The sequence below is a fragment of the Numenius arquata genome, chromosome 4 (assembly GCF_964106895.1).
Source record: "Numenius arquata chromosome 4, bNumArq3.hap1.1, whole genome shotgun sequence".
NCBI lineage: Eukaryota > Metazoa > Chordata > Aves > Charadriiformes > Scolopacidae > Numenius > Numenius arquata.
Window position 1 is genome coordinate 29,190,004 of NC_133579.1, and position 22,124 is coordinate 29,212,127.

Genomic DNA, 22,124 nt, shown 5'->3' on the forward strand with positions numbered 1-22,124 from the left:
CTAAATTTTTAATTTTTTTTTTTCTATTGCTGTAGTTTTTTACAAATTTTGAATGCAGAACTCAGTAAATAATCATGGAGGTAAAGAATTTTCTTTATATTTTCTTCTTATTGACTTAATTAATTAATGATTTCATTAATTATGTTACTGACTAGAAAAAAATATTCTTCTATAAAAAAACTATAGGTAAACAAAACCAAAACAATAATATTGAAAGTAAATCAGTGAGGAGTTTGCATTCATTTGCTTTTTGTGTGAAAAGGATTATTATTTTTAATTATTTTTATGTCCATACCAGAGAATACCTAGGATATTTTGGTTCAAACCTTTAAAACATGCTAAAAAAGTCTTATATGTTCTTCACCACTTCTGAACAGTTGCACCCTTAATGAAATCCAAGTTACTGTTGGTGAACATTTGCTACTAAGACAGATACACACACACAAATATGTTTAAAGACATATAAAATAATATAAAATGTATTCTTCCCAAAATGGGTATATAACTAAATAGGAAGACCTGAAAGAACTTCCAAATTGACCATTTTTGAGTAATTCCTTTTATTTTTTTATATAGTGATAGGATATGCTGATTGAATGCAAATCCATGTGATAAATTCCAGGTTTTGTTTTCATAAAGCATTTTGCTAAGGAGAAAATAAGTAATAATTGAAAACCATGGCGCAGCCCTCTTATCATTATCATCTATTATGCCCCCTTCAAGTCTTATTGCAACTAAATGTCCTCTCACTCTCATTTAAATTAACTAAAAACTCTCAAAATAATGGCACATAAGGGAGATGAAGAGGACTTTACACAAGGTGCTTGCTCAGTAGCATTCTGGAAAAGTCAGGCTATTTTTGAGGTGACTGGTTCCACAGGCTTCTTTAATCTTCCGCTTATTTATAAGGTACTGAAGGAAGGTTTGTCCCTTAACCCCTGTTAGAGGAAATGCTATTAGCTACTGTGTCCCTCTTAATAGTACTTCTTTGCTATCATGGTAAGTTATTACTATTATTGCACTATTAATAATGCTGTACTCTGTGGTATGTGATTTATTTCTGCTGTGAGTAGTTATTTGTCACATATTTTCTAAAAAGCTTCTATCTTATTAGAAAGAGGGGAGGGAGAAGCAGCATCTAATGGAATCCCTCAGTCTCGGCAGCTCCAAACATCATTTGATCTTTCTGACTTTATGGAAGAAAACTCAGTACAGTGCTATAATTCACCGAGATGCTTCATCTACTTGATTATCCTGTCAGCAGCCAAAAAGTCAAATATAACATTGCACTTACATAGCTTGCTTGAACCAGTGCAACAAAACAGATTTTCACATTTTAAAAATGTTATTTTTTTTAATTCTCTGTCCAACTTGGAAAATGCCTCTCCTTTAAAATGTTACTTTAAATAATCCCTGATACACTTTTTGAGAACAACATTTTGGGATGAATGACAGGAGAGATTTTATTTTCCTGAAATGTGTGCTGTTACGGCTGAAATTTCATTAAATTGACTATAAAAGTAAATAAAAATTATCACTTATTGCAAAACTGCTTTTATTACTATGCAGTATTTAAAAAAACTCATAAAATTGAAATTTTCTGACCATTAGTATCATTTACGGTCAGGAATGGGATTGAAGGGCAGAAAACTTTATAGTCTAGGTTATGATTCAGTGGAAAACCCTGAAATTCCTTCAGATGATGACTGAGGGTGCCAAACCTTTATTTAATGAAAGAACAGGTTAGATCATCTATCTTTCTGGTGACTTACTTATCTAAGAGTACTGTCACTGCCACCAGAGAATAAAGAGTGACAGCAGTGATGCAAATCAACATTGGTCTGGGGAGGACCAGGACATGAATGTGCTAAAGCTGGTTTGCACACACATTGGACAGCAAGGGGACCAGCTTGCTTGAACTAAAATAAACTCAAGGTATTGATGAAAATAGGAGGGAAGGTTTTGTGGGGGTGGGGGACAGAATGGGCTAAACACACGGAATAGGAGATAGGAATGTGGTGATATGCATGGGCTTATAAACCCGAAATAGGGAGGGAAGGAGGGTCTTTTGAGTAAAAGCAAAAGGTAGCTGGTTTTCCGATGGGACACTGTAGCAGCTTTTGGAGTACATGTAGCATTTTAGGAGTAACATCTAATCAGAGTGTGCGGAAGATCTGAGCAAAAAGTAGCTAGAAGAGGTTGGCCAGAATAAGTGCTTGTGGTTGGCAGATGTTCACAATGCCATCTCAAATATATCATTTCACAGGTACTTTGCCTTTTTGTGGGAGGCTTCTTTAAGCCCCATTGGACCAAATTCTCAGAGAGAAACAAGTGAAAGATGAGTATAATTAGCTCTCGGCCTTAGAAGCACAGATGAAATGGAGGGCAGCCAAGAAAAAACTGTTCAGTGCATGTGGAAGTAGTGTCGAATAGCTTGTAGAAAGGACCATCAGAGAAATTAGAGCAGAGATAGTAATACACAGAAATAGAAATGTATATTAGCATTTATCTTGAGACTAATATTCTGTCTATAATAAGAAGAATGCCTACAATATGAATGTTCTAGAGTGAGAAAATGGGGAAATAATTCAAAAGATAGGATACTCAAAATGGTTTTAATGACATAAACAAAATAGCCACAAACATACCCAAGCTATTATGTGTAAATGTCTAGGGAAGGTATGGTGACCTTTTGCTGCATGAGAACAATGAACATCCATTATATATCATACTGCACATAGGGGATTTTCACCCTTTCTCTTCTGCCACCTGTAGTGCTTCCTTTTTGGATAGCTCTATATAAATGTTTGATGAAGCCAGTATGTATTGCATCTATAGTTCATGGATTTTTTTAAAGCTGGCATACAGAATCATAGACAGAAGGGATTGATGCATTCCAGTGTTCAGAGCAGTTCCATGGCTGTTATAAATTTCTTATAAAAATATTACTAAGGCAATGTAGAAGCCTTAACTCTGAAATATTGAACTAGAGGAGTAAGCTCCAGTGTAAAAGTAGCTTGTTAGTGTTTTTTCAAAGCAAAGGATGATTGCTTTTTTCATTTTGCTTTCTAACAATGCCCCAAGTTCCCTGGGAGGAGAGCAGGCATGCTGTGCTTTAAAATGTTATGCATTAAAGAAGATGCATTTCATACTTTTAGATTCCACTGTCCCAAATTTGTTTTGCAGTCTGTTTTTCCACTCTTCTGGTGGACTTGTCAAGGTGCATTTCTTGTCAATTAGTAGTATCTCGTGCTATGCAGAGAGCTGGTCGGAAGGAATATTTGCCCAGAATAGATGGTGGCAGCTACACACAATTCTTACTTAAACCTTTTTGCTTTAACCAATATCCTCACCAAAGATAGCATAAAACGCATCTTTATCCAGTACAGCGTCAGTAGTTTCACACACTACTTATAGCAGATATTCAACTAAGGGAACCTAATCAGTGTAACTGCTGTTAATCAAAGGTGGAAACACACATTTATGAGAACATCAGAAAACGGCTAGCTGTTGCACCCCATGAAGTTTTAGAAAGAAGATTGTATGAGATATGAGATATTCTAAGAAAATATGCGGGGACCTCAAGTATGTAGCTGTAAACTAAATACGGCTTTCTGCTTAATTTTCATTCTTTTGTGTGCTTTTCCTGTCCTTTTTCTGCATAATTTGATATATGTGATTCTTTGCGATGTTTTTCTTTTGCGGGACCCATTTTGTTTCTTTGGTTTTACGCTTGTTTTATCCACTTGTACCTTTCCCTACCCACTTCCTTGTGTAATTGAAAGGAGTAATAAAATTTTACAAAAACTATTTTGAGTGTTCTAAAGCCCTTATCAAGTTGCTACTTACTGAGACACAGACTACAACTGATTTTAGCTATCAGGCTAATGAGAAATCCTTACAAAGAATTTTCCCACTGCTGGAACCATTAACACAAGGATACACAGAGTCAGAGTTGGAGTCAGAGATGCCAGGTGAATGCAGTGCGACTTGTTTGATCCATAACAGAATTGCTGCTGTTTGCGATCGAGACAACAGGGAAAAATCTGTCTGCTTCACTTCTGTCTGGCTTATATCAAACAGGAAATGTTGAAGCAAGTGGGAGGGAAGTCATGTTTCCTCTCTAAATTGAGTACCACATGTAGAAAATTGGTGGAAGTTCAATGAATGTTTTATACCTGGGGGGGGGGGGGGGGCGGGGGGGGCTGTACATTTTCTGTAATTATTTTTTGATGTTATTATTGCACATCCAGTTTACCACCAAAGATATTATTTGACCACTTGTGTCTGTATGCATCTCTAGTTAAAGTTCAGACTAGAAATGTGGCCTTCAGCTAAGATCTGCAGTTCTTACTGTCAGCACCTGAGAAATACAGCTTTTATTTTAAACAAACCCCTGCCTTGTCTCATCTCTGGTGCTTTTGTCTGTCCCAGGTGTTGCTACTGTGGCAGGCTGCTCCCAAACTGGAGTTGACAATCTGCCAGTTTTGAGATTAGTGTTGATGAGTCCTTGGATATCATTAGCATATGTTAATTACTCATTAGTGTATGTACATAGCATGGTGAGTGTCTCTGAACCAACCCTATGTGCCCGTAATATTTGCATATGACTTTCTGAAAATTCCTCTGTGGCCACAGTGGTCAAAGCAGTAGCTCTCACACCTTGAAGACGGAGAGTGACATTGAAAGAAGACAGCAATACTTAAATCCCTATCACGACAAAGTCATACTGTACTGAAAGTTTCAGAGTGGCAAACCATAAATGATTTAAGTAGCCAAAAACATTATTGATGGTGCTTTTAAATTGGGAGGGCAGGTGGGGAACACTTGAAAGGCTTTATTTTGAAGTTGTCGTAACTCAAAAATCTCAACATTGAGTGCTCAGTGTGATAGTGATTTCTTTGCACTTCGTGCGTCCCACTTTTGAAAAGAGAGAATGCAGCATTAATTTTCCATGAACTGGGAAAACAGATGTTTTGAATACACATTATGATTAAGTGTGACTAATTCACTTTGATTTCCTGGTTCTATGGTTCTAAACCTGGCTCTATATTAGTTCCTTAATAATTTTTACCTCTATTGTCTTGATATTATTCATCCATCAAAAAGGTTAATTGTGTGTGTTAGTTCATTTTTGGCCCTCCAGAATTTTGCCTCCTCTGCTTCGGTGGATATATTCTTATACTTTGATCAAAATGCAGGAAATACCTGTTTTTTATTCTCGCTGTCAAAATGAAAAAGAGAGCAATGACACAAACACAGATCTGTCTGCATCAAGGTAGGGGCAGTGTGTTTCTAACAGCATTCAATACAAAGATGAAATGTTATTGAAGCATTATAGGACAAATCCTCTTGTAGATCATTTCAAATGTGGTCCTATGTTAAATTCTTAATATCGTATTTGTTGGTATGTGCACATGTAAAACTGGTTTTTATTAATTCTTTTTAGCTTAACTTGTAGATTGAGCATAATCAATTACTACAAATATTGTTGGCACCTCTACAATAGTGTCCAGTGTAATAGCTTCTAAGCAGCCCAAGTTCCTCAAAGACAAAGTAAAATGAACAATTATACCTACATATATTAGCTCTTTGGCTGTTGCTATGCTAACATTACAGATGACAGATGCCTCCTTCTTACAAAACTTTTTAACTGGCAGATGCCTCCTTCTTAGAAAACTTGTTACTTCCTGAGAAAAGATCAAGTAAGTTCAGAATTGTGTCACATTATGTTCAGAACTAACTCAGCCTCTAGTGAGTATCATCTAAGAGGATTTCCATCTGCAACACCATGGGCAAGGAGTAGTCCCAAACAAAACTGACTTTAGGGCTCCAAAAGGGAAGGAAAAAAAAAAAAAAAAAAAAAAAAAAAAAAGAAGAAAATAAAGATCCTGGGCAACTAAGTTTTATTGCTTCTGTTGTAGCAAGTAGTGATGCGCTGCCACAGGGCTCCTGTATTATTGCACTTATTGTATTATTATCATTTATTTTAACCAGTAATGGCCTTATTTGGGTTTTATGTCTTAACATATTTGTGTTTGTCAAAGTCAGAGGTATTCATGTAGTTTAATTTTTCTTCACCTGTGTTCTGCTACTAAAGACAGTGAGAGGAGCTGAGCAATATTGTTATGCGATGTGTGTGTCTTCATTGGGGATTATTAGCTCTGAACAGGGTGGCAGAAGTCCTGTAGCAAATATCTGTATTTGAATATGATCACAGCTTCCAGCTTCCTCTCATTCAAAAGTGAGATGACAAATAATAGCCAAACCATGATGAGTGAAAAGATTTAATCAAAAGAATTTAGCTGCTTGTAGTCTTTGCAATCTCTTTATTTTTCTCAGGCCAATGTTTTTCATTCATCTGTTTGTTGTACAGCCAACCGTAACTGCTGCTTCTGTGCTAAAATATTAATAGTAATATATGGGTGCTTGGTTTATCTTTCAGGGAGCTGGTAAGAATAGATACTTGTCCAAGAGACTGTTAAATAGTATTTCATTGTTACCAACAAGACTTGAGCTTTAAAAACTAACAGAACTAATTACCTAACAACATTCCATGTTTGTTCTTTTACTTAAACTGTCAAAAATGCAATTGTCTTGTGTATTTAAGAATATGTCAACAATTGGTTTTATTATTCCCCCCTTTTTTTTTTTAATTCCTTTTTGTGTAATATATGATTTTTTTTATTCTAAAGAAAATTTAAAGTGGTAAAAAGGTCTCCATAAAGTGGCTTGTTTTGGATATACATATGCATTAATTACCTAGACTGATTTCTTAAATAATATGAACTGAATACTGACACGAGGGTAATTTGCATACGCAACCTAGAATCCTTCTTACTTAGAGGTAATAAAGCACAAATAGCACAATTCAATCTTCCTCATCAAAATGTCTAGGTCATGTTTTATGAAACTAGTCTATAAGCAGGAAGAGACAAAAAATGTAGGTAAAGTCATAGTAAAGTTTTTGGGATTCAACTTCTTAGACTCCAGAATATTGCTTCTCTTGTTGACTATAGTTTCATTTCTAGGGTCTAGGAAATGGAAAACAAGCTCTGCACAGGGTGTTTACTATTATGTATGGCTATATTTCATAATTACATATCACTCTCCACGTTCTACCTTCTATGAATTACTTCAATAAAATCATCTTTTCTGCTTTTTATGCTGTAATTAGCATTGAGAATGAGTTACTATCTTTGACTATTCAGCACCAGTTACATTTATTCTGACATATCAAAGTAATTACAATAAACAAGAACATTTTAATGAGAATAGATGGGAAAGCTTGGTGCCAACCAAATGAAAGTGGTCTGCAACAAGTCCCAGACAGAATCCTCCTTCTGTAAATGTAAATACATTTTTTTCCACTGTGTCTTATGATGGACAGGGATAAACTCAGTGGAAATGAATTACAGTGCTAGTGGCCCATCATTGATAAAGTCCAGAGAAAGACACAGCCTGCTTTCTGCACTTCCATTACGCAAAAAGTGGAAAGCATCTGACATGCAGGAATGGCTTAGTGTCCCTGAAGTTTTAGCAGTGTGATATATGCCCCACTAGTCTAAATGTGCTATCACAGAGGGCAGCGCCAAGACAGCAATTGTAGAGGCAGCACAGGCAATGAGAAGAAAAAATATCCCAAGAGGCATAATTACCACTACTACTGTACAGAAATCTCTCCCATCTGACAAAACAAATAAAAACATGTTTTCATGAGAAAATTTCTGTTTATATTATATTATACCACTTAAATGGTCATTTGGTTTAGGCAGAAAAAAAAAAATAATCTTATCGTGAAAAGACACAATTCTCAGAAAAAATCTCCCTTTTAGAGGGAAAATTCTGTTCAGAAAGATCAGCAGTGTATTTATCAGACTAGCACATAAGATTTTTGTTACAGCAACTGCATATAATATCTTACAAAGATGTGCAGCTATCACTTGGAAAGTACTAAGGTCCTCTAGGAAATATTGGAGCAAGTCTGCTGGATTCCTCTGAGTCATGAAATCCCAGCTACCTGGGAGCAAATCATCACTCATTTCCACTCCATCTCTGAGCATTTTACTTCTCAGAATTGCAAAATGTTGCCACAAATGATCTTATTAGGAAAGCTGCTTTGATGGTATGAGAGATTCTTTAGTTCTTTTAGTTGAAAAAGCTGAGGATGACTCAAGAAATACAAGATCTGACCTTGAACAAATCTTCAGGGCTAAGCTCCATGATCAAGTTACTGAGCCATATCAGAGGTGTGGTAATACTCCATGTTCCCTGTATTAATTTGGGCCAAATTCAAGGAGATTGCACATGAGTGCTAATTTAAGTTTAAACACTTCTGTCTATATCTCATGAGCATGTGCAGGAACAATGGAAAGTTACCCGCCTCAGCTGATGTGCAACAACATGACGATAAATGTTATGGAGGAATGTGTATAGCCAGCCAGTAGATATCATGCATAATTACTTTTTCACGTTGTATATTCTTGCCAATAAATAACCATCATTAAGGGGGGCAAGCAGATGCCTCATATATCAGATAATTTTCATTATTTGCTTCTCAGATCATAAAATTGCCAGGATACCCGTTTGACACTTTGGATAAAACTCTGAAATGCTGACAGCAAAGCATTGCAATCTAACTCATTATTCACGTAGGGTATGAGTAACAGGCGTCACACAGAAGATTTAGAGAGTCTATGTCTTGTTGTTCTGGATGTTACCCTTTATATTGTTTTTTTGCTTTGTGTTGACTATCTTCATTTCCCTTTCACAGATTTTTCATAGGACATTTTTGCTGCTTACACCAACCTTGTCCCAACTTTAGTTCTTTCTAACCATGTCTGATGTTGAAGTTCTATACCTGAATCAATTACACTTTATGCACATTTCCCATTAATTGCCTTCTCTCTGCTTCACTGATACACCTTCCTAGGTCCCATACATATCCTATTTATGTAGTTATCTTTTTTCTTATTGATTCCCCCACCAAATGTATCCCTTTTTTGCTTGCTTTATTGTAAGTTAGGATTCTTACCAATATTTTATTTCTTCCTCTGCTTTTCTATCCTTTCAATATAGAAGTTGACTTACAATTTTATAAAAACGTACATGGTTTATTTTACAGTGGTGTTGATAAGTATTCCTAGGTATAAAGGGAGATTTTTATCTCAATATGCCCCAGCCACAAAGAGTTTACTTGCTTTCCTTGCTTTTTTTTCATTTTCTCAGAAAAGAACAAGTTTCAGAGGAAGCAAGCTAGCATGTGTTGAAGGCTGGAATGAGCAAAGAATTTGGACCCTCAGGGGAGATTTGCATTCATTTTATAGTGAGGTCTACTGGTTAGCTAGCCTGTCTTTAGTGTACGCTGCGTGTAACGTCCTTGCACACAAAGAACAAACAGGATTTCTGTCAAAATGGCTTAGCTCAAGTTGAGATAACAACAAGGAAAGAACAAAAGTTAGATATCCACCAGAGAGATAGTGTTTGCGTGTCTCCACTGATAATCTAATTAAGTTGGAGACAAAATTGCTAGTTTCCGCTACTTTTGAGAAAATCAAAGCTATAGCAACACAAGAAATAAGTGTCTCAGTTCAGAGCTAAGTATTGCATACCAATTAGTTTTTTCCTGACTGACAGCCACAGCTTCAAGGCTTTAAAGAAAGGCCATCTTTTATTTACTACTCGTCGTGTGACAGTAGCAGGTCTGGTCCCATATGTGGCATCTGAGTACCTTCTTCGGCATACAGGAAATAAGCACTAGCTAATTTCATTTCTGGGCCTTGAAGTGCCTGAGCAAACAGCTTCACTGTTTAAAGGAAATAATTTTTCTCACATCAGGTGTGAATGATGAAACACCAGTTACATCCAGCTTGGTACTAGTAACTTTTAGGACTCTGATTACTGGACAATATCTATTCATGATCTGTTCTCATTTAAAAATTTGAAGTCCTTTTTTTTTTTAAGAACAAGAAATGCTAACCTAGGGGTAGTTATTTCTTATATATTAGTTATTAATAGCTATACTTATTCATAATAATGAATAGTAACAGGTTTACAGTAACAGTAATATTAATAGTAACAGGTTTTTATGATATTTTTTCACTGCCTTTTTGAGGATGTTTACCTTTTTTAGTTTTGTATGTAGTTTTATATACTTTTGAGTAATGAGTTTACAAATCAGCCATTATTTCTTTAATGCTAAATTATTTGTGGGTAAAAAGAAATCATTCAAATCCTTTAAAAATAGGTCTAGCTATATGAAGAACTAAAACTTTTTGTTACATTTTTCATTTATGCTTTCTTTTAAAATAAGAACTTATAGCAAATTATAGCATATAATGCTTCTGAGCATCTTAGTTTTCAGACAACCTTCATTTTTGTGCAAATGCATTTTACGCTTAACTGAAGTAGTGAAGTGAAGCTGAGATGTCAAACTCTTGGCCTCTCATGCAGTTGCAGAATATTGCGCTGTTTATTAAACTTTTAAATATTTCAACCATGACACACAAGCATGAACCTCTATTTGGGAAAAAGTACCATTTGTTAATGGTGGTCAAGTGAAGTTAACAAAGTTTCCTTTTTGAAGGGAACTCTGCAAGGTTAATATATAGCATTGATTCTGCTCTAAAAAGACTGAGTTATTGTAGTGAGCAGAGGGAGTGGGAAACCATTGTGTGAATTTGGGAAATGTTGCACAAAAATCTGGCACTACTGGTGGTAAAAAATCTCTTTGGCTTGAACAGAAGCCCCTTCTTTGAGTAAAAGCAAGAACTTTCACTGTTGATCTCTGAATCCAGTTTGTCCTGGGCCACAAGCTTAGCTCTCACCTTCTCTCTATTCCTTCCTCTGGCTCTTGAGACAGGTCTACTAACAATGATGGTTGTGAGAAGCTGTGGCAGTATTTTAAGAAGTAAAAAAAAAAAAAAAATGATGATTTGTAACATTCTTTATCTACTGGTTTCGTTATCTGCCCAGTTCTATCATTCTGTAATAATACAGAAAAAAAAATGCACTTTCCTATTTCAGTCAAAGCACTTCATACATTTTAATGCATTGAATCCTTAAATATCCTAAAGCACAGGTTAATGACATCCCTGTTTTAAAGTTGGAAAACACAGAAATAGAGAAGCTAACATCAGCACTTTTCAAGCATCTGCAGACTGTTAAGTTTCTCATAAAAAAATTAAAATATACAAAGTCATTGAAATTTGTTTTTACAGTGAAGTTCATACTGAGTTGGTTGGGCTGCAGTGCACAACTGTGGCAGTATCAGGAAAAGAAGATGCCCACACCTTTCTTCTGTCTTTTCTCTAGAGTGATTCTAGGAAATGTAAAAGCTATGAAGATATTACTAAATTGACATAAAATTATTAACAAATTTTTCTTTATGAAGTATCAAAAATGTAGAAAAGCATTTTGCAGAAAATCAAAAAGTCATAATTATGACAAGTTTTGGAAGTCTTGTGACAAGTTTTGGAGTCTCTATGCTTTGGAAAAGGTCTTTTTAATTTTAAAAGGTTGGTAGAAAGCAGATATTTTTAAAGGTTTCTCAAAAGTTCCAAGCAGCAATTATTTGATTGATTTTAAAATATAATTCAAAGTAACCAAAAAAGATGCAGCTAAAAAAAAATGTATGCTTTAAACACAGAGAAATTTGAATTTACCCATAGTTATTTCACTTTCGGTCATAATAAAGCAACACATTAACAAAGTTAAACCTGAAACTCTGGCTTTAAATGGACAGATATCTGGCACTTAGTAGAGGCTGTAGTGAAAACAGTCTATTTGTTCTGCTCTCTGTATTTGAACTGTAAATAGAACAAGAAGTGTGTTTCAGCTCATGGGCTTGCCCATTCCCATTGGCCAGATAAGTAAAGGTCCTCTGTTTGTTCGGCAAAACTCTTAAGCTTAGAAAAGTACACTTACCCCTTTGCCTGTCCCCATCTTCATGCCTAGGAGTGCTTCTAATTAGCCCTAAAACATGCCACTGCTCTTGGTGGCATAATTACAATAGAATCAAAAATGATAGTTTTATTCCAACAATTTTTGCTTTTACAGAACTCAGATGTGCCAGGTACCGATTGCTTCATTCTTGGGGCCTTCAAGTCCTGTTAAACTTCAAAGCTAGTTAGGGGTATTCAGCACTTTAAAAAATCATGCCCATAATTCTCCTCCATCTCCAGTTTAGAGCAGCTGTGTGTATTTCATCCATCATTAGCCAAGGAAGCCCACAGTCCAGACACTGGGAGGCTGCCATCAGTGGCTTTCCAGCATTGTCATGACACATCCACCACAGTCACCCATTGCGGTTGGGAAGCAGGGCCCCATGGTGCTGTCCTGTGCAGTGGTTGGGGTGCAGGGGCAGTGCCCCATCCTGCACCACTGCCTCCAACCAGGGCTCATGCAGATGTGGTGGTGGCTAGGTTTTGCTCAGTCAAAACAAGCAGCTTAACTCCTGAATCTTAATCATGGCCTGTTGCTTGCTTCCTTGTTTTTATCCCTGTAGGATTTTTCATCCTCTGAAACTAAGAAAAAGATCATATTTTGCTTCAGTTTCTGAAACCTCATCGTTTTTTCCAGACTTTCCATTTCACGGTGTTTGGATTTTATTAAGATCTCTTCACACAAAAGCAGAGTACCCGCTATATGATGCCCTGAGGGATCTGAAAGGCTGTTGCCATAACGTTGCAAAACTCTGGAGACATTTTATTTCTACCAGAAGCTCTTTGGAGAGTTGTGGCTAAGGATATAAAATATCTTAAATGTTTACAGCAGGGATCTTGATCTCTGTTGAAATTTAATACAAAAGCTTCTCTTTTTTAGTCTATTAATTAATGCACCACATTAATACTGTTCGAATAATACCTGTCTACTATGTGGATTGTATTTTCTTTACATCTTGAAATGGGGAAGACTATTTTTATTACAGAATTATGGATAATATCCATGTGGATGGTATCGTGAATCACCGGTTCTTAAGACTGTGACTTTTTTATCAACACCTCAGTTGACCATTACTAAGTATATCCACCAGGTATTTTCCAGAAGCACCTCTGTTTTATCTGTTTCTGCTTCCAGCACTCTCTGGTCATCCAAAACCAGCAATGCATGAGTTCTTTATAGGAGGCTCATGAAAGCACATCTCCTCCAGTGAATAGGCAAAGCCTGTCTAAGGGTTAATAGGGTTTTATTTTCACTGGTCAGCCTTGAAATCAAAAGCAACTGCTGAACTCTCAGTAGTCTTTTATATGGCACAATAGTCCTGTTCAGACGAGTCTTGAAATAAAATTGTGTAGGAAGCTGTATTCTAATTTGACAAAAAGAAGTGTCATGAAAAAAATATCCCATTTTCAAAAAGCTGTAATGTAACGGTGTGTGTGCATGCATGCAATATGACGGGAAACATACTTAAATGACTCTTTAATTCAAACAATATAGATCTAGAGGTTCACTTGACAGGAAAATATTTTATAAGATTTAATATAGGAAAAATCTTACAGAATCTGGGATGCAAACTCTAAAGATGTTGATATTTAAAAAACTGTTAGAATGTTAGACTATTCAGGACACATTTTTCTAAAATGCTTTGCAAGTCTTCATGCCTCAGGCTTTTGGGGGCCATGCTGAATGTGCTGGGATATTAAAAAAATTAGACTACTAATTATAATATAAGCAACCCAAACATTAAAGGAATCTGGTATTTTAAGGCAAATCAAAATCTTTCTATTGTTGAAGGGTGTTATGCATCAGTGACTCAAATCAACAATGTTCTTTCACAGATAACTGAAAATCTTTACAGGAAGTATCAGACCAAATAAAAATGATTTTTAAATTCCATTTCTAAAATTGCAAGAAGTCTATAAAAATACAGAAATCAGACACTGATAATATAATGGAATTACTAATATAAATATGTCGAAGTGCACCATTATTTAACACCATATATATATATCCTCAAAGTAATGGTCACTCAATGATCTAACACAGTTGTTTACTCCCATTTTCTATATTTCCCAGCCATCTTTGTTCTTGTATTTACCATGGACCACACTTCTTCCTCAGAATAGTACTACAGCGATATCACAGATAACGATAAGAGCAGTTGCTCTCTCAAAAGAAGAAAGTGAATTTTATTTCTGGTGTTTTTTTTCACAATTTAATCTTCTTATACTACAGAAATACTGTTCCTATTGTCAAATAGACTGAATGGCTTTTATAATTATCAGGATAGCCTTAGACACTGCCTCACATAAATGTACTAACAGAGACAGTTATAAATTAACCCTCTTAATGCTGTCTTTCAATACAGCTTTTTTGTAGTGATTAACTATAATAGCATTTTTCATTGGTCAATGTTCTCTTAAAATGTCAGCTTTTCAAAGTCATGATGTGCTATGTACTTCTGGCATCATTTGGTTAAGAAAATTAAATTTATCTCCTACTTACCAGTGCAGACATTTGAAACAATGCTGGAAATAGCTGACTGTATTACCTCAAGTTTTTATTCTATGATAAAACTTCTTTTTCACTCTCCAGATGATGATTAAAACTGAATCTAAAGGTTACACTCACGAAGTTCTGCACATCTCTTGGAATATGTCTCTCTTCAATGGTAAAAATAACTGCCAATGTTCAGAATTCCAGAGTTTTAACTACAAAAGTTGGCATTTTCTGCTGCAAGGTGTGCACTTTTTTGTAATAGTTAGATACAAATTACACGGCACTCATTTTTTTTCCTTCCGTTCTCTTTAAATCTCACTGCAGGATGTGTGACACAGGAGAAGGGCTGTTCACCTTTCAGACACGAGAAGGAGAAATGATATATCAGAAAGTCCATTCTGCAACACTGGCAATAGCAGAGCAACATGAAAGATTAATGATGGAGATGGAGCAGAAGGCACGGGTAAGTTCCTTTCACCAAAATCTTTAGGCTTATAAAATCTAGTAATAAGAAAAAGAAGTATGGAGTAATAGCAGCCCATGGATTCAGCCATAATGACGGTATTAGCTCTGTGGCTAAGACAAAACAGACTTTAGGTTTTATGTACTTTCATGGTCAGGGATTTTCAGCGTGTGCTACACAATGATCTGTTGTTGGTGTGTTTTTGGAATGCTGGCTACCATTAAATGCTAGATCCATGGTTACCATCTTGAAAATTGTGGCTCTATTACTCAAAGATTAAGCCTTTAGCTGAAGCCAGCTGTGAGTTGACTGTCGATGAGTAAGTGTTAATTGCTCCTCATGGCCTCACAGGCAATAAAAATAGTCCAGTATAAACACTCCTAGGTGCAAGCAGACATGTTCTGTTTTTCTTAATCCCAGAAAGATATTATTTTCCCTACACTATCATAAATAGCAATGCAATGTTGGTTCAAAATGAGGGTTTTTTTAATTTAAGTTCAGAATTTCCAGTTTGCACAAGTTACCTTTAAGCAACTACTGAAAAGTTTGGAGTTTTTTAGGACAAAAAGAAAAAAAAAGTGTTTCCTGTATGCTTAAAATTAGAGATGGTCTTAAATGATCATTCCTGAAAGATAACTTTAAACTGTGGTTTGAAGGTCCATTTATATCCACTAGAGAAGAAAGATATGGGGAGGACAGAGAACCCGGTTTGCGTGCTTTTCCTCTCAGGTGACCACAATTGCCCACATATCTTTGTCCCTAGAAAGAGATTTCAGTGTAATTGCACCATTTCCGATGACTCTCTCTTCCTTCATTCCCTCGCACACCATGTACGTGCCCATAGTTAAGCAAACATGACTTGCATGATCCTCTCCCCCAATAATCCATCACTGTCAGAATATCTTGCTCACACTCTTGAGAGAAAGGCTCTTGCAAAGGGCAACTCAAGACTCCAGTGTTTAACTCCTTCTCCTAATCACTCCCCAGATAAGTCTATCTTCCCCTATTTATTGAAAAAGAAACTTGAAAAATACTTAAATTTCCATGCCAAAATCTGTTATGTTGAATGCTCCCCTCAGACTCTGCATGTCTCAGTCAGAGCTGAGAGACAGGAAGCCATAAAAAGGGGTTTTTTGGTGGTTTTTGAAGAAAGGTAGATGAGCTTTTAAACAAAACTAGACAAAATATGAGCATTTCCACAATAGTTGAGATGCACGAACTTTGGGCAGAAAAAGCAGGAAGAGGAGAGTTCAGAATTGAGATTAAAATAAGGTTAGGGACACAGGAGCAATTGCTGGAAAGTCCAAGACAAGATAGATGATACAGTAAATGAAAAAGCACCTAAAGTAGTAGAAATGCTGGCAAAAAACCAACTGCATTCTTTTGGGCAGAAAGTAATTGAATAATAGTCCAAAACCAGGAAAAAGCATCATTATAAACATTTTTGCTTTTAAAGTGTCTACACCAGTAAGAGAAATGAGAGCATTTTCATCCTCCCATAATAAGTGCTTAGACCAGGATCATACGGGATTTTCTTTTCATGAAACTACCACTGTCAAGTCTTCCAGCTATCGATTAGCAGCTTTGCTGCTTAGCAAGGCCGTTTCTGGTCTGCCATCAGATTACTTCCTTGAAACCTCATTTATGAATGCTATGGCCAGATGGTATGTAATATCAAACTCTGAGAGCAGGTTGAGTAATAGAAATGACTCATCAGCCACACAGTGTACAATGTACTTGGGTCCGGGATGAGGCTGCGCTGTGATGTGCAGAGGGAGGTTGGTAGAGGCCGGTAGAAACTGTGGGCTGCATAAAAGAAGCTGAAAAATCTGTTGATTTTATAGTTTAAGCTAATGTAGCTTTGGTTTTGGAAGCTCAGCTGCTCCTGACTGATGGGTTGCTGAACTTTTAAGGGGTCATCTGTGTCATCTGCATCACTTGAGTTGTATTCATGTTAGAAACCAAATCTGAAGATATTAAGTAGACTAAGTATGTGTTATTTTCCTTTTATCAAGTATAATTGCTTCTCCCATATCTAAATCCAACACTTATGCCTATATATATTTTTTCCTTAAGACCTGGAATTGAAATACAAGCAAGAGTATATTTTTAAATCAAGGATCTAGAGGCCGTAAATATCTTTTAGGTCTTCCCAAAGCTTGACCTTTGATCCTTTGTATCTGTAGCTCTATAGTTGGGGGTTTTTGCTCTTTCCTGACCCTTTCTCTAATGAACAGCTCATGTTTAATATTATAGAATTAAATCTTTTTTTTTGGTAAAGGTGAAAATGAACGGAATTTTTAAAAGTAAAGAAGGCTTAATGCTAATCCATTATTATGCAAATCAGAAAAAGGGAAGAAACATAACAATAATTCCAACTTTATTCCTTCCTTTCAATCATTCAAAGTTATATATTAGAAAGGACTCTTGAATATTTGTGTATTCTTTCCTAAATGTTAACACATTTTAATTACTTATAATTACTTCAATGTATTAATGTACACTGAAGTTTATTAGTGTATTAATATACACTGAAGTTTCATTTAACTTTTTTGAGATTATAATAGGTTGTAATTCAATATTATAAAAAGTGAATACAGTTTATAAAAGACATCAATGTTCATTTTTTACCAAAGCAACTTTGATACATATTACGGTTAGTTCTTATAATGAATATGCAAAGTTTGTTGCCTTACTAATAGAAAGGACAGAAAACACACAAAAAAACCCCAGAAACAAATTCTGGCAGAAGAAAAAAGGTAAAGTTAGTTACTGCTGCCAGAGACTTGTCAGATAAAGGTATTGCAAGCAGCCACAGACCACACTTATTCCATTTACGGAGGTCTCTGCACACAAAAATACTGCTTCAAAATACTAAGCAATAAATTCATTTTCATGCTAAGAAATCCATTGCTCAAGCCAAGTAACATGCTGGATAACTATGTAAAATAGAGAGAGACATGAGAAGGAAACTAATTCTTCCCATTAGCTTCAAAAGTGCATGGATTGGATGCAAAATTGTTCTGTGGAAGCTGGTACAGTACCAAGTCTGCCTCATTGGCATCACAAGCAGAAGAAGAGAGAAGCCCAGTCAGTTTACGTAGACAGTCGTGTGCGCACTTTTGTCTTCTGCCCATTTCTCTTTCAAATTATAACACTGGAAGAAGGACCTGAAATTCGGGGTCAGTAGTCACTGGCATAGGTATGGTTTCAAGAGGGTTATAAGTTTTACTGGGGCTGTATTTTATTCAAATATTACGGCAAAGTGGACAATGATCTAATATTGCTCAGGTGGTCTTGACTGAGTTTGAAACATTAAATTGTGTCCTGGGTTGAGAGACACAGGACTAACTTTTCTTCTAATGCTGGGGAAAATTGCACTTTTAGAAGACTCTAGTGTCTGAATTTGTGAAAATATTTACTTTATAGCCAGCCAGGCTCTGTGGGATTCAAGGGTTTAGTGTTTTTGAGCCTTGCCAGGTGCAGGGACAAGGAGGAGCAAGGCCTGGGCATTTGACCCAGGCTGGCCAACAGGAGTATTTCATACCATGAACGTCACATTCAATATAAATTAGAAAAGTTTGCTGCTCACTCTCTCCATGATGGCAGCGGTCCAGACAACTCCTTGCCCCGGTGCTGGAACCCTGAGGCCTTTCCTTCCTCCTGAAGCCATTGCGCTCGCAGTGTCCGATATTAGCTGTCCACTGCTGGGAGTGCACAGCTTCCTACTGATAGAATTGGCTGAGTATAATTCCTGTATATCTTATATCAGTATCAGGATTAATACTGGTTCTTTAGTATTATTGTTAATTATTTAGTCTTAGTCTATTAAATCTATTTATATTTCAACCCTTGTGTTTCTTTGTGTTCCCCGATTTCCCTTTCCGGATGGGGAGGGGTCATTGGGTGATAGAATAATTGTCTATCGACAATAGATTGTTATGGGTTCTCTCAAACCATAACAAATTGGCAGAGTGATAGTATTTTGTGCTCACTTTGTTTGGGACAGTAGTAAATTTGGGCCAATGCTAGTACTTAAATTTAAATTCTTTTGGGGGAAATTGTTATCTGTATATTCACTTTTTTCAGTCTTTCTTTTTTAAATGGATCATTGTAACACAGATGATAATTTTGTTTTGCAGATGTTTTGGGGGGAGGAGGTGATATTGGAGTTTGCTAGTTTGGAAAAAAAAAAATCAAGCTAAAAGGAATAGGATTCTGCAAGGTTACTGAGCTGAATTAGTTTACAGAGGCAGCAATAAACCTTTATATCTTCTCAATCATCCAGTCCTGAGGAGAGAAATAAAAAGAATAATTCACTCTTCATAAATGCTGAGTATTCTTCTCCTTGCAAGCATAAGATGATGTCAGTTTTCATGATCTGTTTTTAAAGAATCTGAGTTAAGCTAATTTTTACACACCAGCATATGAAAACAGTTGTCCTCAGCAGCACTTGTCTATCTAACCCCTACACCAGGATGACAACGTGCTTACCGGAACATGGCATTGGAATTTAAGACCTGATTTTCTTCCTTACTGCCAGCTTTGATCTTCTGCCACTCAGCCTTCACTGAAAACCTTCCTGGTGTAACTTCTGCACCCACTGTTCTTCCAGTGTATAAAATGGGAGCTAAGGGCTGTAGATTTCTCATGTTATAACTACACATATGAGTGAGGCACACTAAGGAGAAAGTCATACCTTTGTGACCTTATAAATTACTTTTTTCAAGAGCTGCCAGTAAAAACCTAGTATGTAATCTCAAAAGAATAAAAATTTATAATGTGTAAAACAATAATTCTAAATAAGATAGCACTAAAGTTGATGTTAGCCAGCTGAAGTTAATCAAATATCAGTAAGACTGAAGTATAAATACATGAAGAAATGATGATGGTGCAAGTTTCATAATTTATTATCATAGGAAATTTTCTGACACTTGTTTTGCTTTAGACAGCAGAGCTGTAAAAATGATGTCATTTAAGATTGTGATCCTTGTAACATTTACCAGAAGATAAATGCCTTTATGAAAAACTGCATCTGTATATTTCTCTTCTGTTCTCATTATTTACAAGTCTTGTCTCTAATATTCAGCTTAATATAAGTGAATAAGTCATCATGATAGATTTGAGTCATTTAAAAAAGATAGTATCAATGAGTTTATGTATTATTTTAAAAAAAAAAAAAAAAATTATTAGGAAGGAAATATGAATGTGCCAAAGAAGACAAATGCCAGGCAATGGAACTGGGCTTAAGGAGAGGTTGGAGAGGAAAGTGGCTGAGAAAGAAGCCTGCAAGTCATTTAATCTTTCTCTTTCTTTTCTAGAACAGAATGAGGAGAGTAACAGTATTTCATAGGGCTGGTCTGAGGATAAATATAAATTACAGGGTTGTCAGGTATGGTATTAATAAGAATGTAAATACAATAAAGAATATCAATGTAAATTGTCTTAGAATCATAAAAGAAAACAACAAAGTCTGAGGCTGGAGAAAATAACAGCATTAGTTTCATAGTGAACTTTTAATTTAGCTTTGCTCTGTAAACAAGTCTGCACTATTTCTCCACGTATTTTTAACCTGATCACAACCTAAACAAATACTCATCGAAGCAATACAGGATCGAACATCATCAACAAACACATCAAACATTCTAAATTTTCCTTTTAAAATGATGGCTTCAATTTGAAGTATACTACCTTTGCCAATGTGTCTTCAGGGCTTTGTCTGGTTTATGGTTATTGTTTATGTCTTTGTTCGATGGTTTACCTATCACCTATTATTTTCAAGTTGTGAAGTATGAGAAATGCAGAGAGACACTAGCGGCTGCTGCCCACTCAATAACTATATGAAATATTTAGTTAAAATATATGTTTTTGGGCTCCATTTCAGCACTGCAATTTACTTAATATGAAAAAGCTCTTTTATGTTGTAATTCTGCCTGAATGCATTTGTGTCAAGTCAATACCTGGGGGAGAAAATGAAGAAAATTCCAGAGTTCATCCATAGATGATCCCATGTCATGACACATTGGTCTCTAAGTACATTTTCTTCTGTTTCCAAATTATGTATAAGCTCAAATACTGAGGTTCTGAATACATATGATCATTCTTGAACTCATGCAGTTTATGTAAGCTAAAGTATAGCCTCAGGTCAGTAATTCATGCAAAAAACTTAGCTCGGTATTGTTCTGTATATCTCATCTACTGTATGATGTTGCTGTATAATGTTTGTTTAGAAACTTTATAACCCTGTAAAAAGCTGGATGCTTTATTGCAATACATGGTGAATTGTTTACTTGGTTCGCACAAGTGTTGTGAAACTTATTTTGATTACTAGTTCTAGAGGTCTTTGAAAGTTACAGGTTAAAGCTGAAATAGCCTTGCAATGCTTTTGACAACAGAGGACTTCTAGAGAAGTAAAGCACACCCTTCTTTGCAGTGGAAATCAATAATTGAAAATTGGGAGTGTTCCACTGGATCTGCCTGTGCACTGGGAAGCTATGACCAGCTTTAAACATCGCCAAGATTAACAACAAAAACAAGAATGCTGACTTCTTTCCCTCCCCCCCTGCCCCCAGTCAGAATCTGTGTACTTTTAGGTTTGAGTTTTGTAAACCTAATTCCCTTAAGTACCAGTAATTTCCCACAGGGTTCTTGGTTCATTAAGCACATAATGACATTTTTCCTGAGTCTGATTTTTCTGTGAGAATTTTCTTAAGAATTTTGCCAGGCTTTTTGTTAGTCCTCAGGCTCAGAAAATTGTATGCACTTGGATGAAGTAAATCCTAGAGTCGTGTCGCAAGTCTATTCCCGACATTCACCACTTCAGACGTAAGGGTATTGTGAAAATTCAGACTCGGTTTCAGCAGCAGTTAATGATTCCTCAAACTGGAGCTGTTTTATTTCTTAATCTTATTTGAAAGAAAAAGTTTTCATGAACATAGACTTATTTCATAGGCATTTTTTCAGGGACTGTTACTCATATCCAATAATAGGCATTCAAATAGTGCAGCAGCATTAAAAAACTATGCAGCAAGTGCCAATCACTTCCTAAAAAAAATACTTCATGCCGCCATGAAATCTGAAATTCCACAGCCACTAGAGATCCCTGCCTACTCCTTTCTTACCAAGTCAACACCTTTTTTATCACCTTCCTCTGTCAGCTGCAGGAGTCTACTGTCTCCTATATGGCACCCTGCAGACAGTGAGAGGATGAGGTGTAAAGCCC

At 36.0% G+C, this 22,124-nt stretch overlaps 1 protein-coding gene across 1 annotated transcript in view; it reads left to right on the plus strand.

Moving 5' to 3' along the window:
* Window positions 1-22,124, plus strand: part of DOK6 (docking protein 6) — a 255,253-nt gene that overhangs the window by 174,927 nt on the left and 58,202 nt on the right. Inside the window, exon 6 of the mRNA XM_074146578.1 lies at window positions 14,764-14,902. Coding sequence (XP_074002679.1) covers window positions 14,764-14,902 — 139 coding nt within the window. The remainder of the gene's footprint in view (window positions 1-14,763; window positions 14,903-22,124) is intronic.